The sequence below is a fragment of the Triticum aestivum genome, chromosome 1A, assembly GCF_018294505.1.
Source record: "Triticum aestivum cultivar Chinese Spring chromosome 1A, IWGSC CS RefSeq v2.1, whole genome shotgun sequence".
NCBI lineage: Eukaryota > Viridiplantae > Streptophyta > Magnoliopsida > Poales > Poaceae > Triticum > Triticum aestivum.
The window spans coordinates 432,076,913-432,092,077 of NC_057794.1; the positions used below are offsets into that span (position 1 = coordinate 432,076,913).

Sequence of the window (15,165 nt, forward strand, 5' to 3'; positions counted from 1 at the left end):
TTTTTTGGCGGCGTCAAAATTGGTCTCAGGCCACTGTTGGGCGCACGATCCAAATGCGGAAGCGGGCATCCGTGTCCGTCTGGTCGACCCAAACAGACAAAAAGCAAACGAAATCATCATCCGTTTAGATCGGCCCGTTGGAGTTGCTCTTAGTTTGGACGATAGTTGAAATGTATGGTACCCCTTTGTTGAGATGGACGGACGCCGGAGAAAATTTGTGATCGTAGATGCCCTTCCACCACGCCATTACGAATCACTGTACGTATCCCGCACATCATTGGGCAAAATCCATGGCCGTCCCGGTTCAAAAGTTACCACCGCCGGTCCGGCGAGCCCGACCCGGGCCCCGCTGCCGCGCCGCTCCGCACGGAGACCAAGCGCCCACCATTCTCCAAAAACACGCAGCCCCCTCCGCGCTACCGTTCCAACTCCACACTTCTCCTCCTCTCCTCTCCTCTCTTCTCCCCGCCTCGGATCCCCTTTCCTTTCCTCCCGCCCTCGGCCGCGGCGCGCGACGCCTCCGCCCGGCCCGTCCCCCGGATGGGGTACCTCTCCTGCCGGGCGGACTCGTCCGCGGCGACGTGCCGCTCCATCACGGCCATCTCGCCGCTCCCCATCTCGCGCCGCTCACGGCCCCCCGCCGCCGCAGGGCTGCCGCCCGCCGCCCCCCCGGAGATCGAACGCTTCGCGTACGACGACCTGGAGGCCGCCACGTCCCGCTTCGCCGACGCCGCGCTGCTCGGCCGGGGCAGCCACGGGGCCGTCTACAAGGCCGTGCTCCCCTCGGGCCGCGCCGTCGCCGTCAAGCGGCCCTCCCCGCGCCGCGCCGAGGTGGACAACGAGATCCGCATCCTCTCCTCCGTGCGCGGCCCGCGCCTCGTCAACCTCCTCGGCTACTCCGACCCCGGCCCGGGCCCCGACCCGCTGCGCCGCCCGCGCCTGCTCGTCGTCGAGTACATGCCCAACGGCACGCTCTACGACCTGCTCCACTCCAACCCGCGCCCGCCCGGCTGGCCCCGCCGCGTCCGCCTCGCGCTGCAGACCGCCAGGGCGCTCCGCGCGCTCCACGACGCCGAGCCCGCCGTCATCCACCGCGACGTCAAGTCCGCCAACGTCCTGCTCGACGCCCACCTCGACGCGCACCTCGGCGACTTCGGCCTCGCCCTCCGCGTCCCCAAGCGGGACGGCGGCCCCGGCAATGCCGCCACGCCGGCGCCCGCGGGCACGCTCGGCTACCTCGACCCGGCCTACGTCACCCCGGAGAGCCTCAGCACCAAGACCGACGTCTTCAGCTTCGGGATCCTGCTGCTGGAGATCATGAGCGGACGCAAGGCCATCGACGTTCAGTACTCGCCGCCCTCCGTCGTCGAGTGGGCGGTGCCCCTGCTACGCAAGGGGAAGGTCGTCGCGCTGTTTGACCCACGGGTGGCGCCGCCCCGCGACCCAGTCACTCGGAGGGACCTGGCTTCGCTGGCGGCGAGCTGTGTGCGGTCCTGCCGGGAGCGACGGCCTTCAATGGCTGACATTGTTGAGCGGCTCGCCGTCATCAGCAAGGCGGTGTCTGCCAAGGTGTGGAACGGGATGGCGGTGGTAGGGAACCCTTGCGCCATTGTTGATGTTCAGAAGACCATCTCGAAGCGAGCTGCTGCATCGGAGAAGGAATCGACTTCAGCATTGGCATTTGATGATGATGATAAGGAGGCAGATGCGACCTTGGAGGAGCTGGTGCCGCTGGTGGGTGCCAAGAAACCACCACGGCCGTTGAAGAACGGAAAGGTGTTCTCTGAGGCAGGGGATGGTGAGAGGAGAAATCTATTGGAGCTGATGGCTCGGATTGATGGTGTTGCTGGCCAAAGATTTGGCATCAGTCGGGCAAGAACAGTGCGCGGCACTAGTGATCTTATACAAAAGGATGCAGTCTTGATCCTGAGGAGGAACCAAACCGTAAGAGTGGTTGAATCAGAGGCACTCGGTAAAGTTGAAAGGGTTTCGTGTTTAGATGCAAGCATCAAGCATAAACCTGCAAAAGAATTTCAAGAGAAACCAGAGAAAATGCAAGACAAGGCCGATGGAGTGCAAGAGAGAGCAGAGAAAATCCAAGAGAAGGAAGGCAAAATCCAAGAAAATCCAGGGGAAATTGATAAAGTTGAGAATATCCAAGAAAAGACGGGGCAAATCCTTGACAAAGCTGAGAAAATCGAAGAAAAGACAGGGCAGATCCTTGACAAAGCGGAGAAAATCCAAGGCACGCCGGAGAAAGTCCAAGAAAATGAAAGAAAAATCCAAGAGCACACGGAGGTAGTCCAACACAATGTGGAGAAGATCCAAGACAAAGCAGAGAAGATCCAATGCAAGTTGAAACAAAGTTAAAATCACACAATTATTCTTGAGGCCAGCTTGATGAATTATTGTTGGCAGTCGATCTCAAGGACAAAGCTCATCAAGTCATGAGGTACCACCACCAATCTTACTCTTCTGGTGCTGGGATGGTAATATCTGATCCATCCAAATAGGATGGCCTGGCTGTGACTTGTGATGATTCACCAGTAAGACCTAGGAATTCAAATCCTAGCTAGGTGGTCCGTCATTTGCAGCATTACCACTGTGCCAGCAATGTTATCAAAGGTCACATGGTACTGGTACTGTCAAAACTCTGAAGCCTGAACGACAACACAGTCCAGCACGTCGTGAGATGATGATACAGCACTTGGGTGCTGTTAATGCAATCCACACTCCGTGTAAGCAACTGATGTTCATTTTGCCGCTTCAGATCAAATCATGTGGAGCTTCAAAATGGACATCCGTTGAAGGCATGCATGCCTTAGTTGAAATAGATTGTTGTTGTAGCTTTTGTGCAGCTTCCTTGATTCTTTTTCCTGTGTCTGCGTACAAGAATCAACAAGTGCCCCATTGATTGATTTGTATGTAAACAGGACGGCTGATGAAGTGGATGTTAAGAGGGAAAAAAATTTATTTTGACATTTCCATCTTATCTTGAGGCTTTGATTGGGAACGCACGGCGGATGGTGGCTAGTCTTTTCCTGAGCATCCTTCAACAGGTTTTGATTGGGCGCGTCGTTCTTATCTATTTTGAATTTGGTTGGTGCATTCATTGCCAATATATTCATCACATGAAATGTGTGGGACAACTGAACATTGCCGTCCTTGCTTCCATATGAATGTTTTGCCCAGCTGTCTGCGTCGTCATATGGACTCGATGCATTCTTTAATGTGCATATGGGGCATCTATAGGATATAATTATCTCAGAAATGCCCAGAAGTTTTGGGGTTTATTGGTTTGTTCATAGCAGGGCAGTACATGCTCTCTTCACTCTTGGTATTGCTTTTGCCGGCCAGCAGAAGAGGTTATGAACACTACAGTCTTATTAGCTTGATCAAGATCTACCTTGTATCTTTGTCAAATCAGCAATGTAATTCTGTGGAAGAAGTGCATGTATATGGGGGGTGGGGTGGTACAAGAGTGGGTGAGAGTGAGCATGGGAAGTAGGAACATGATGCATGATACTTTGTACCCTAACACTGTATGCCTATTACATTTGTGTCATGGAGGACAACTGAAGCCAGTGGTAGGCCTTGCAACCATTCCGTAGTGTTGATCAAATTTTTCGACAAGGATAGTGTTGAACAAATATGAAAAGCCTTTGATTCGTGGCATTTTAGAAGGCACAAACAAGAAAAATCTGAGATTAAATTGTATGGACCTCTTGCGTCCAACATGATGGGATAGAAGTTGGTGGCACCAAACATATCTCTTCCAGATTCTTATCTGGAAGCTAGAGCAAAAGTAGTTCGGAGGCGAAAATAAAACTGAAACCCCACAAATCAACCACCCCCGTGGGTGTGGCTAGCTCTTGTCTAGACGAGAATTAACGAGTCTCATCTAAGTGACGTTAGCATGGAAAAAGAAAAATCCTTTGAATCGGAGAGTCCGTGAATGATGTCTATTGTCCTCTCGTATTATCATCTACTAGAATGATTGTCATCATCAAAAGATTAGTGGGTGATGGGTGATCAACAACACAAGCATTCGCTGGAACAGTCCCCGGTCTCGGAACGATTCGAAGATCACTGATTGTTTGTCTCATGTCACATCACTTACTGTAGGGAGATCAATCATGAATGAGCCCGCCCACTAATCTAACTGTTAGAATACGATTGGGTTTAAGTTAGAGATAAAGAAACAAAGGTAGGATGGTTTAAACCAAGTACTCTCCTCGATCCGTATTAATTGTCGATGGTTTGGTATAAAGTTGTACTAACTTTGTACTAGAATCAACGACAATTAATCTGGATTGAAGGGAGGTCTTGTACTCTAAATCTCTCTCCCTTATATTTTATTCCGTGTGTACCCTACAAGGATCAACTCAACACATTGGACAAGTCAAAATATGTTTTCTAGAGCACCTTTGATAAATGCTGCATATAATTTAATTTCTATTTTTCCACAAGCGTGATGAAAACAATATGTATCCACCATTGTAAATGCCATGCACTTTTTTCCTTTTGCATCCTTATTAGAAGTGAGCACAAATCTCAAATTATGTATGGTTCATCGCCTCATGGTCACGATTACATACTTAGCCTTTTGTTGCTTTTATGATTGATCATTTTCACACTTCATGTGCAAAGAAGCCTCCTTTTTTATGACAAGGTCTCTTTTATTGACTACCCAAAACTGGAAAAATGAAAAATTCCATCATAACACTTTAACAATAATCTTACTAGTAGTGACCAAACGGCAAATACAAAGGGTGCACTTCATACTCCTGCCATGTCTGAAATTTTGGATCGTCGTAGCTGGCTCCATGCGTACGTGTACTTCATATTCTTGTCATGTCTGAAATTTTGTATCGTTGCAGCTGGTTCTGTGCGTACAATCAAGCCGGGGGTGAGCCACCGAGTTGTCACTCGCCAGTGCGTTGGAGAAAGCGGACGGGAATTATTGGCCCGTTTGGTACGTTTAGAGTTGGATGTCCTCGCAATTTTATGATTTGATAGAATCGAACCGTGATCCATGAGTCGCATCTTATTTTTGTCAAGCAGAGATCCCATCTTAGGAAGTAGTAGGTGATGATCGGCCTGCCTGGCGTGATGTGGAAAGATCATCCTGCTGGAACAAGGCACGATCAATGACCGTCCTTCTTCTTCATTACAGCTATTATTAACGTGGTGGTTTAGGGATAAGATAGTATTATTCTGGTTGTTAGAAGAGCGCAGCTGGCGCTGTTGAGACGCATGTTTCTCTCATTTATACACTCTATTCAGAGCACAGAGATTTTTTTTTAAGTCGGACACGTATATATAAAAACGGCGCAATCAATCAGTTTGGTTGATATTCATCGCCCCCCAAAAAAAAGTTCGGTAGATAGGGTCCTTGATATTAAGTAATCAAACAATGCTGACAAAACAGTTTCATCATTTCAGGTTTGAGTAACTCAACAACACCAGTAATAATAACTTCGAAATAATATATGGCCTATCACAACATCATTAGACAAGCGCGATACTGTTTGATTAACAAACTCCAGATAGGCAGTACGTCTGGTTCATAAGATCTCAATTCACTACCAAGTACTCAACCGTTGGGACAAGCCAATCAAGATATCTCAAAGGGCTCCTCTTAAGGATGCCATTCAGGCAACCGGGAGAAGAACATGGGGAGCAACGTTTCGTTTATCACCACTCCATGTTTCTTGTGGTAGACATCATTAACCATGCTTTCCAGGTCTCCGACATCATTATTAGTCATGGCAATGTACTCATTCAGGTTATTTGTGCTTCCATCTGAAACAGGTTGGAAGTACAAATGAGTAAACGTGTTCCAAACTATGAACTGGAAAGATACCGTGCAGCTATATAAATTCAACATACTACCAGAGATAATTTTCAGTTTCTAATAACTTTGTTACTGCTTCTCATTGTGTGTCTAGACATGTAAATTTCCTATGCACGACTGATTGTTCCGGGAACTACTTGATGACTAGGAGAATATGATGGTGCAATGAATTTTCACAACAAGATGGTTCAGGCATACAATCTGATACCTTCCGCAACAATTGGTTCATATTTTGGGGGTAACTCAATCCAATTCCCCACGGGGTCCTTCATGTGACTTCTGTCTGATGCAAATGATCGAAGAAATACCGGACCATGAACTACACGGAAAAGTCTGTAAACAGTAGCTGGTAGATAGTTAGTACTGATTTTCAACCCCCAAAACAAACTATCATTCATGCCCCCCTATATTTCAACGCAGACATGTATCCCTATTGGGATTTACACAGATAGCGGAGCAGAATGGTTCTAACCAAGGATGAGAACATAAGTAACATGAAAGTCCCCTTCTACACCTGATCTCAAATGAACAGTAACCCGAAAAACATTAAAAAAATGTTCAAAAAAATCTGAACTTTTTATGGCAAACTTTGACAAATGTTCTAAGAGCTTGCAAAATTTCATCATGAAATCACATTTGTGGAAGTCATGGAAAAAAAAAACTAAATCAGTGCTCCAAAATACTTTCGAAAGTAGCATTTTTCAGAGTATATAGACTTTGTTTTTTTTTGCCACGACTTTGCAAAATTTCATCATGAAATCACATTTGTGGAAGTCATGGCAAAAAAAAAAACTAAATCAGTGCTCCAAAATACTTTCGAAAGTAGCATTTTTCAGAGTATATAGACTTTGTTTTTTCTGCCACGACTTCCACAAATGTGATTATAGACTTTGTTTTTTTTGCCACGACTTCCACAAATGTGATTTCATGATGAAACTTTGCAAGCTCTTAGAACATTTGTCAAAGTTTACCATAAAAAAAATTCAGATTTTTTTGAACATTTTTTAAATGTTTTTCGAATTTACTGTTCACCCAAGCTCATTTGAGCTCGCGTGCAAAAACTTCACGTCCCATCTACACTATCTTGTATCAGTGTAACTAACACAGGCTATCATGTCCTGCATCAGTCAATAAAACAATTGCATACAAAAAAGAGTAATTCCGAACTAATATGCATCAGGTTTCGCCTATATGAGGAGATTGACACATTGTTTAAGAGTAATCTTGCATGGACACCATCACAATTTTATCTCACCAATGTTACACCTAGAGCAACAGAACCTTACCTTGCATAGATGGAGTCGCCAAATGCTAGTGGTTGAATGGCATCAGCAACGTACTGGAGGAATGGAGAAGGGAAAGGAAGACTGGAGTCCAAATCCCAAACAAGATCAAGAACATCTCCTTTGTTTCGCCTAGACTTTCATATGCACACCAAATGATTAGGTACCATGAAATGTTACTCATACAAAAGCAATGATTTTATATAAGCAATAAATCCAAATCTCAATGCATATATCAAAGCTGAGTACTAACAATGATGTATCAGAATGCCACATCGATCACAGCATCTCCCTACTGTCCATTTTTCATCTTATAGACATCAATAAAGCATAATAAAAACATATGGGAACCCATACATGAAAACAAATCTAGATTCCAAAGCCTACCATTCTTACTTAGGATAAGTTTCATTTGTAAAACCAGAAACAAAACATGGTAAATGGGATAATTGGTTGGCCATCACAAATAGATTAGGCAACTCTTGGCTAGCAACCGTGTCTGACACGTAAACCATGGTGTTAAGCAACTTTGGCATGCCAAACATGTTATGGTAAACCAAATCGTTGCCCAAATAGTCATGCTAGCCTATATTTGTGGGGCTAAGTGCACGAAGATCCAAACATGCCCTTACTTCTAATTTATTTCTCACAATTAAGGTCTCTTACTTCATCTAAAACCTCTCACAATTCACAAAAAAAACAATTAAATTCTCGTAGAGCTCAATCATAATACCAAGCTATAGAGAAAAGCGACACTTATCTAATATAGCTTTTACCTGGATACAGATTACATGGTAATCCCACAAGACAAATCCATCATTAGTACGACTTGCTTTCTGATACCAGAGGGGAATCTGAAATTCCAAGGAAAATACAACATAAACCATAAAAATCAATATAAAAAAGGAAAATATCTGCACTACGAACTAAAATGGAGCTAACAAAAGCAACAAATACACACACTAAAAGAATAGAAGCATAGTACAGAATATAAGATAAAATCACCTTCTTTTCCTCATTTGATATGAAAACAGCATAAAGGTCATTGCCCGCAGGATCAGCAAGTCCAGCTCTAATCAGTTCCTTACATAGCAAGTACACATTTTCTTCACTACACAGTGAAAATTAAACGCAACCGTTATTCAATGAATAAAAATAAAAAAAATACTTGAATTTTGACTGTGGTATGTATAAGCTTGAGAGACACACTTTAGAAGAGAGTAAAACAAGAGAACGAAAATCAATAATTCAACACACGTGAAATAAATAAGGAAATCTGCCCATTACACATTATATATGATGGTTTAGGAGAAGTGGCATGCAATAAACCAATAACAAGATAACCACTGTAGTTGTTGAATCATCCTCATTGTGTACAAGCTTCTTCCAAAGGGTGACTTTTAAAGCAATGTTGAATCACTCAGTAAAGCTAATAATTAATTAAATCAATCTAATCTCCAATTGCACACCAAATAAATTGCATATTTGTTTGTAGGTACTAGCAATTAGCAACTAGAGTAGTTTATGGTTACAAGCTTCAGCACGATCTTGTTCCTAGCAAGTGCCTCATTCAACTTCAAATATGATTTCACTCTAAGAGTCAAGGTTTTAAGCCTAGAACGAGAAATATGAACTGAATCCTATATCTCAACCCTAGTCTCCATTCCCATTCAGCACATCACTCACATACTCAAGCATCTTCAACAGAATCAGTAAAATCTTTATACAGGTAAATAACTGGGTAGGAAAGGTCTATCCTCATCATTAAGAAACCTTTCCACCTCCTGCCCAGAATTTCCTGTGGCCGAGCACGGCAGGAAGAATTAACAATATGTGTTGGAGCCATGGTTGTACCCAATCTGAGCAAGAATGGATCAGGGCGGAGAGATCGATTACCAGTAGTACGGGGTGTGGGTGAAGGATGCGGCATCGATGGGCGGGTTGTCCGGTGCCGCCGGATGGATAGGGGGAGAGGAAGGAGAGGGGTCTACGCCGGCGGCTGCTCCGTCGTCAGCCATAGAGACGCGAGTGCTTGGCGGCAGCCAAGAAGAATAAGGGCTTGTCGCTCGTGGGCTGTGGGGGTGTCAAGGCAACTATGGGCTTATTCGGGCCCAGCAACTGTTCTAATCCCAATTTAGCGCTTCAGAATTTCTCAAAAAAATAATATTAGCGCTTCAGAAGCTGGTTAGATTGGTACAGAGCGCACAAGGGGAGTAACTAGTTAACGAGCGCTCCTTCGAGAGCCTCGCAATGATCAGCGCCACTTGGCGCGCTCTCAGCCATTCGCCACGTGCCGCGCTCTAGACGCTCCCTTCGGATTTTTTTTTTATTTTTCTGCATGTGTTTTCGGCTTTTTAAACGGTTTTTTCCTGGTTTTTTTTAATGTTTTGGTTTTCTCCCGGTCTTCCTTAGCTTTTTGATAAAAAAAATTTGAAATTTTTTTTGCACGAAAAAACACGTTTTTTTCCGCGAAAGTCACGGTTGTGCTTTAGCGAGAGTCACGGCCGTGCCTTTCGAAAATGGAAAAAAAACGCGTTTTCTTTTTTTTCTTTCGCGAGAGTCACGGTTTTGCTTCTGCGAGAGGCACGGTTGTGCTTTCGCGAGAGCCACGGCCGTGCCTCTCGGAAAGGGAAAAACAAAACGCGATTTCTGTTTTTTTTCTTTCGCGAGAGTCACGGTTTTGCTTCTGCGAGAGGCAAGGTTGTGCTTTCGTGAGAGTCACGGCCGTGCCTCTCAGAAAGGGAAAAAAATACGCATTTTCTGTTTTTTTTTCTTTCGCGAGAGTCATGGTTTTGCTTTCCGCGAGAGAATAGTTGTGCTTTCGCGAGAGTCACGGTCGTGCCTCTCGGAAACGAAAAAAAGCGCGTTTTCTATTTTTTTCCTTACACGAGAGTCACGGTATTGCTTTCACAAGAGGCACGGGTGTGATTTCACGAGAGGCACAGTCGTGCCTCTTTCGGAAAGGAAAAAAAACGTGCTCCCGATTCGGTTTTTTTGCCTGGTTATTTTCCTCCGGTTTTTTTCATAAAAAAAGTTCATCAAAACCTATTAACATAAGATCTAGTTTTGAAGATCTCGACGCGAGGAATCCAGTGATGAAAACGGTTCGAGATTTGGACGCACGGTTTAAAAGATAAAATGTTTTGAATAAACGGATCTACGAAACAAGGGAAAACTCTCAGGTTGCGACAAGTGGCGCGCTGCGTGTGTGCCACTTGTCGCAACATGGGGAAGTGGAGTGTTCTTTGCAACGAGTACTCTTTAATTAGTGATTTCGGCGCACAGGAAGCTTTTCGCTACATGATAAATGGACCGGTCCATGCTAGTCTTCTTCTAGGACGGTTTTCTTTTGGTTTTCTTGGTCTGTATTCTTTCATTTTTGTTCTTTTTAAAAATTTGCAAACTTTTTCATGTTAGTGAACCCTTTTTAAAATTTGCAAAATAAATAAACCCATGATTTTTAAATTAACTTATTTTAATTTCATAAACTTTTCCCACAAAAATATGATTTTTTTTCAAATTCATGATTTTTTTGAATTTTGTGTTTTAAAACAAATTTCATGAAACATTTTCAAATTCACAACCTTTCCCAAATTCATGAACATTCTACAAATTCACATTTTTTGTAATGCGCGAACTTTTAACAAATCTGTGAAGTTTTTAAAATCCATGAGCATTTTTCAAACCCACAAATTCTTTTTCCAAATTTGTGAACCTTTTTCAAAAGTCAACGGTCGACCACCAAGCGTTGATCGAGTGAAGTTTTCTCTTATTGGCAGCGCGAATTGCTCACTTGTTGGGCCGACCCAGGCAAGAAGGGCGCGTGAGAGCTGGGTCGGTAACTGGCGCAAAGGGCGATAATTAGGAGCTCTCATGCCTAAAAATATCGTTCCCTCTCGAAGAGATCAGCAGGTACGAGGATAAGAGAGACAAAGATGTCGTCTGGATCTGGGGCGCATGGCTAGCATGGTCTTGTTGCTACCGATCTGGGGCTGAAGGGTTGCGGTCGTTGCGTTGTGGCTTGATTGGAGCTGGTGGTTTGGCTACTGCTAGCGGTGCGGTGGTTCTTTGGCCATGTTTGTTGGGGAACGCAGTAATTTCAAAAAAATTCCTACGCACACGTAAGATCATGGTGATGCATAGCAACGAGAGGGAAGAGTATCGTCCGCGTACCCTCGTAGACCGTAAGCGGAAGCGTTATGACAAGCGGTTGATGTAGTCGTACGTCTTCATGATCGACCGATCCCAGCACCGAAGGTATGGCACCTCCGCAATCTGCACACGTTCGACTCGGTGATGTCCCGCGAACTCACGATCCAGTAGAGCTTCGAGGGAGAGTTTCGTCAGCACGATGGCGTGATGATGGTGATGATGTTGCTACTGGAACAGGGCTTCGCCTAAGCACCGCTACGATATGGTCGAGGTGGATTATGGTGGAAGGGGGCATCGCACACGGCTTGGAACAATCAACTTGTGTGTCCTAGGGTGCCCCGCTGCCCCCGTATATAAAGGAGCAAGGGGGAAGGCCGGCCGGCCCTAGTGGTGCCCAAGGAGAGGAGGAATCCTCCTCCTAGTAGGAGTAGGATTCATCCTTTCCTAGTCCTACTAGGAAGGAGGAAGGGGGAAGGAAGAGAGAGGGAGAGGGAGAGGGAAAGAGGGGCCGCGCCCCCTCCCCTAGTCCTAATCGGACTCCCCTTGGGGGGGCGCCACCTCCTGGGGTGCTGCCCTATCTCTCCCCTAAGGCCCACTACTTCCCCGGGGGTTCCGGTAACCCCTCCGGTACTCCAGTTTTCTCCGAAATCACCCGAAACACTTCCGGTGTCCGAATATAGCCGTCCAATATATTGATCTTTATGTCTCGACCATTTCGAGACTCCTCGACATGTCCATGGTCATACCCGGGACTCCGAACTACCTTCGGTACATCAAAACACATAAACTCATAATACCGATCGTCACCGAACGTTAAGCGTGCGGACCCTACGGGTTCGAGAACTATGTAGACATGACCGAGACATGTATTCGGTCAATAAACAATAGCGGAACCTGGATGCTCATATTGGTTCCTACATATTCTACGAAGATCTTTATCGGTCAAACCGCATAACGATAACGTTGTTCCCTTTGTCATCGGTATGTTACTTGCCCGAGATTCGATCGTCGGTATCTCAATATCTAGTTCAATCTCATTACCGGCAAGTCTCTTTACTCATTCCGTAATGCTGCATCCCGTAACTAACTCATTAGCTACATTGCTTGCAAGGCTTATAGTGATGTACATTACCGAGAGGGCCCAAAGATACCTCTCCGACAATCGGAGTGACAAATCCTAATCTTGATCCATGCCAACTCAACAAACACCATCGGAGACACCTGTAGAGAACCTTTATAATCACCCAGTTACGTTGTGACGTTTGGTCGCACACAAAGTGTTCCTCCGGTATTCGGGAGTTGCATCATCTCATAGTCATAGGAACACGTATAGTTATGGAGAAAGCAATAGCAACAAACTAAATGATCATCCCATTAATCAAATGATAACTCATGTCTATGGTTAGGAAACATAACCATCATTGATTCAACGAGCTAGTCAAGTAGAGGCAAACTAGTGACACTTTGTTTGTCTATGTATTCACACATGTACTAAGTTTCCGGTTAATACAGTTCTAGCATGAATAATAAACATTTATCATGATATAAGGAAATATAAATAACAACTTTATTATTGCCTCTAGGGCATATTTCCTTCAGTCTCCCACTTGCACTAGAGTCAATAATCCAGTTCACATTGTCATGTGATTTAATACCAGTAGTTCACATCTTTATGTGATTAGTTCACATCTCCATGTGACTAATACCCAAAGGATTTACTAGATTCAATAATCTAGTTCACATCGCTATGTGATTAACACCCAAAGAGTGATCATGTTTTGCTTGTGAGAGAAGTTTAGTCTATGGGTCTGCAACATTCAGATCTGTATGTATTTTGCAAATTTCTATGTCTACAATACTCTGCACGGAGCTACTCTAGCTAATTGCTCCCACTTTCAATATGTATCTAGATCGAGACTTAGAGTCATCTTGATTGATGTAAAAAGCTTGCATCGACGTAACTCTTTACGACGAACTCTTTTATCACCTCCATAACCGAGAAATATTTTCATAGTCCTCTAAGGATAATTTTGACCGCTGTCCAGTGATCTACTCCTAGATCACTATTGTACTCCCTTACCAGAATCATGCTAAGGTATACAATAGGACTGGTACACAGCATAATATACTTTATAGAACCTATGACTGAGGCATAGGGAATGACATTTCATTCTCTTTCTATTTTCTACTGTGGTCGGGTTTTGAGTCTTTACTCAACTTCACACCTTGCAACACAGGCAAGAACTTCTTCTTTGACTGTTTCATTTTGAACTACTTCAAAATCTTGTCAAGGTATGTACTCATTGAAAAATCTTATCAAGCATCTTGATCTCTCTCTATAGATCTTGATGCTCAATGTGTAAGCAGCTTCACCGAGGTCTTTCTTTGAAAAATTCTTATTCAAGTATCCTTTTATGCTATCGAGAAATTCAGTATCATTTTCGATCAACAATATGTCATCCACATATAATATCAGAAATGCTACTGAGCTCCCACTCACTTTCTTGTAAATACAAGCTTCTCCAAAAGTCTGTATAAAACTATATGCTTTGGTCACTTTATCAGAGTATATATTCCAACTCCGAGATGCTTGCACCAGTCCATGGATGGATCGCTGGAGCTTGCACACTTTGTTAGCACCTTTTGGATCGAAAAAACCTTCTGGTTGCATCATATACAACTCTTCTTTAAGATATCCATTAAGGAATGCAGTTTTGACATCCATTTGCCAAATTTCGTTATCATAAAATGCGCAATTGCTAACATGATTCAGACGGACTTAAGCATCGCTACGGGTGAGAAGGTCTCATCGCAGTCAACTCCTTGAACTTGTTGAAAACCTTTTGCAACAAGTTGAGCTTTGTAGACAGTAACATTGCCGTTAGCGTCAATCTTCTTCTTGAAGATCCATTTATTCTCCATGGCCTGCCGATCATCGGGCAAGTGATGGGGTTATGTACCTAGGGTAGGGTCATGGACCTGATCCAAGTAACTTACCCCAGGACATCCTTAGAAGAGGTCGCCTTCCAGTCGACCAACGAGGATTCACTCGACTAGCCTGAAGGACTCGACCACGAAGACTCACTCGACCACCAGGAGGTCAAGAGGCACTCTGCACTGCAACGGCCTGTAATCAAGTAGTCTTTATGATAGTAAAGGCACTTTATGTGGGGCGTTACTAGTAACGCCCCAGACTTAACTCACCTTAACCCCTCTCCTTCGTGGGCTGGCTGGGGTCCTGGCGTACTCTATATAAGCCACCCCCCTCCACAGGCAGAGGGGTTCGGCACCTTGTAGTTCATACACTTATAATCCACTCGACCGCCTCCGGGCTCCGAGACGTAGGGCTGTTACTTCCTCCGAGAAGGGCCTGAACTCGTACATCCTTTGTGCTTACAACCTCTCCATAGCTAGGACCTTGCCTCTCCATACCTACCCTCCACTCTACTGTCAGGCTTAGAACCACGACAGTTGGCGCCCACCGTGGGGCCGGTGTTTTAGCGATTTTGTGGAGAAGTTGCGATTCTTCCGAGTACTTTCATCATGGTGTTTGCTGGAGTTTTGGTCGAGGGTCAAGAGATCCGTCTCGGCACTCTCACCTTCGTCGCCGACGACTCTGCATGGCTCCAGGAGGCTCCACTCGACGTAGATGCGCTCCCCGTCCGCGGTGCGACGCATTTTCGTGCATGTGTCCGCGGCGTTCTGCTACGGCAACCGTCGACCCAGTATTGGTCGGCTCCTCCATCGTCCACCCTCCCGGTCTCCCACCAGCGCAAGCGCTCGGGCCGGTCGAGGCTTCAGCGATGGGTGAGGCCCGCGGTGGCTCGCCAATCGGCCACCACCCAAGTCGCGGCAATCGAGCCCAACGAACCT

General features: G+C 45.2%; 2 protein-coding genes across 2 annotated transcripts; one reads left to right on the plus strand and one right to left on the minus strand.

Moving 5' to 3' along the window:
• The first annotated feature begins 414 nt into the window (after positions 1-414).
• Positions 415-2,985, plus strand: LOC123054199 (serine/threonine-protein kinase-like protein At3g51990). The gene has a single exon (XM_044477921.1). It carries the CDS (start codon positions 541-543, stop codon positions 2,368-2,370), a length of 1,830 nt encoding a protein of 609 aa, XP_044333856.1. The 5' UTR covers positions 415-540; the 3' UTR covers positions 2,371-2,985.
• Positions 2,986-5,439: 2,454 nt separating this feature from the next.
• On the minus strand, positions 5,440-9,196 carry LOC123143490 (protein N-terminal glutamine amidohydrolase). Its single transcript, XM_044562454.1, has 6 exons — positions 9,037-9,196; positions 8,146-8,251; positions 7,917-7,994; positions 7,144-7,277; positions 6,066-6,190; positions 5,440-5,805 (listed from the first exon to the last, which is right to left on the minus strand). Exons 1-6 carry the CDS (start codon positions 9,156-9,158, stop codon positions 5,642-5,644), a joined length of 729 nt encoding a protein of 242 aa, XP_044418389.1. The 5' UTR covers positions 9,159-9,196; the 3' UTR covers positions 5,440-5,641.
• Positions 9,197-15,165: the final 5,969 nt, after the last annotated feature.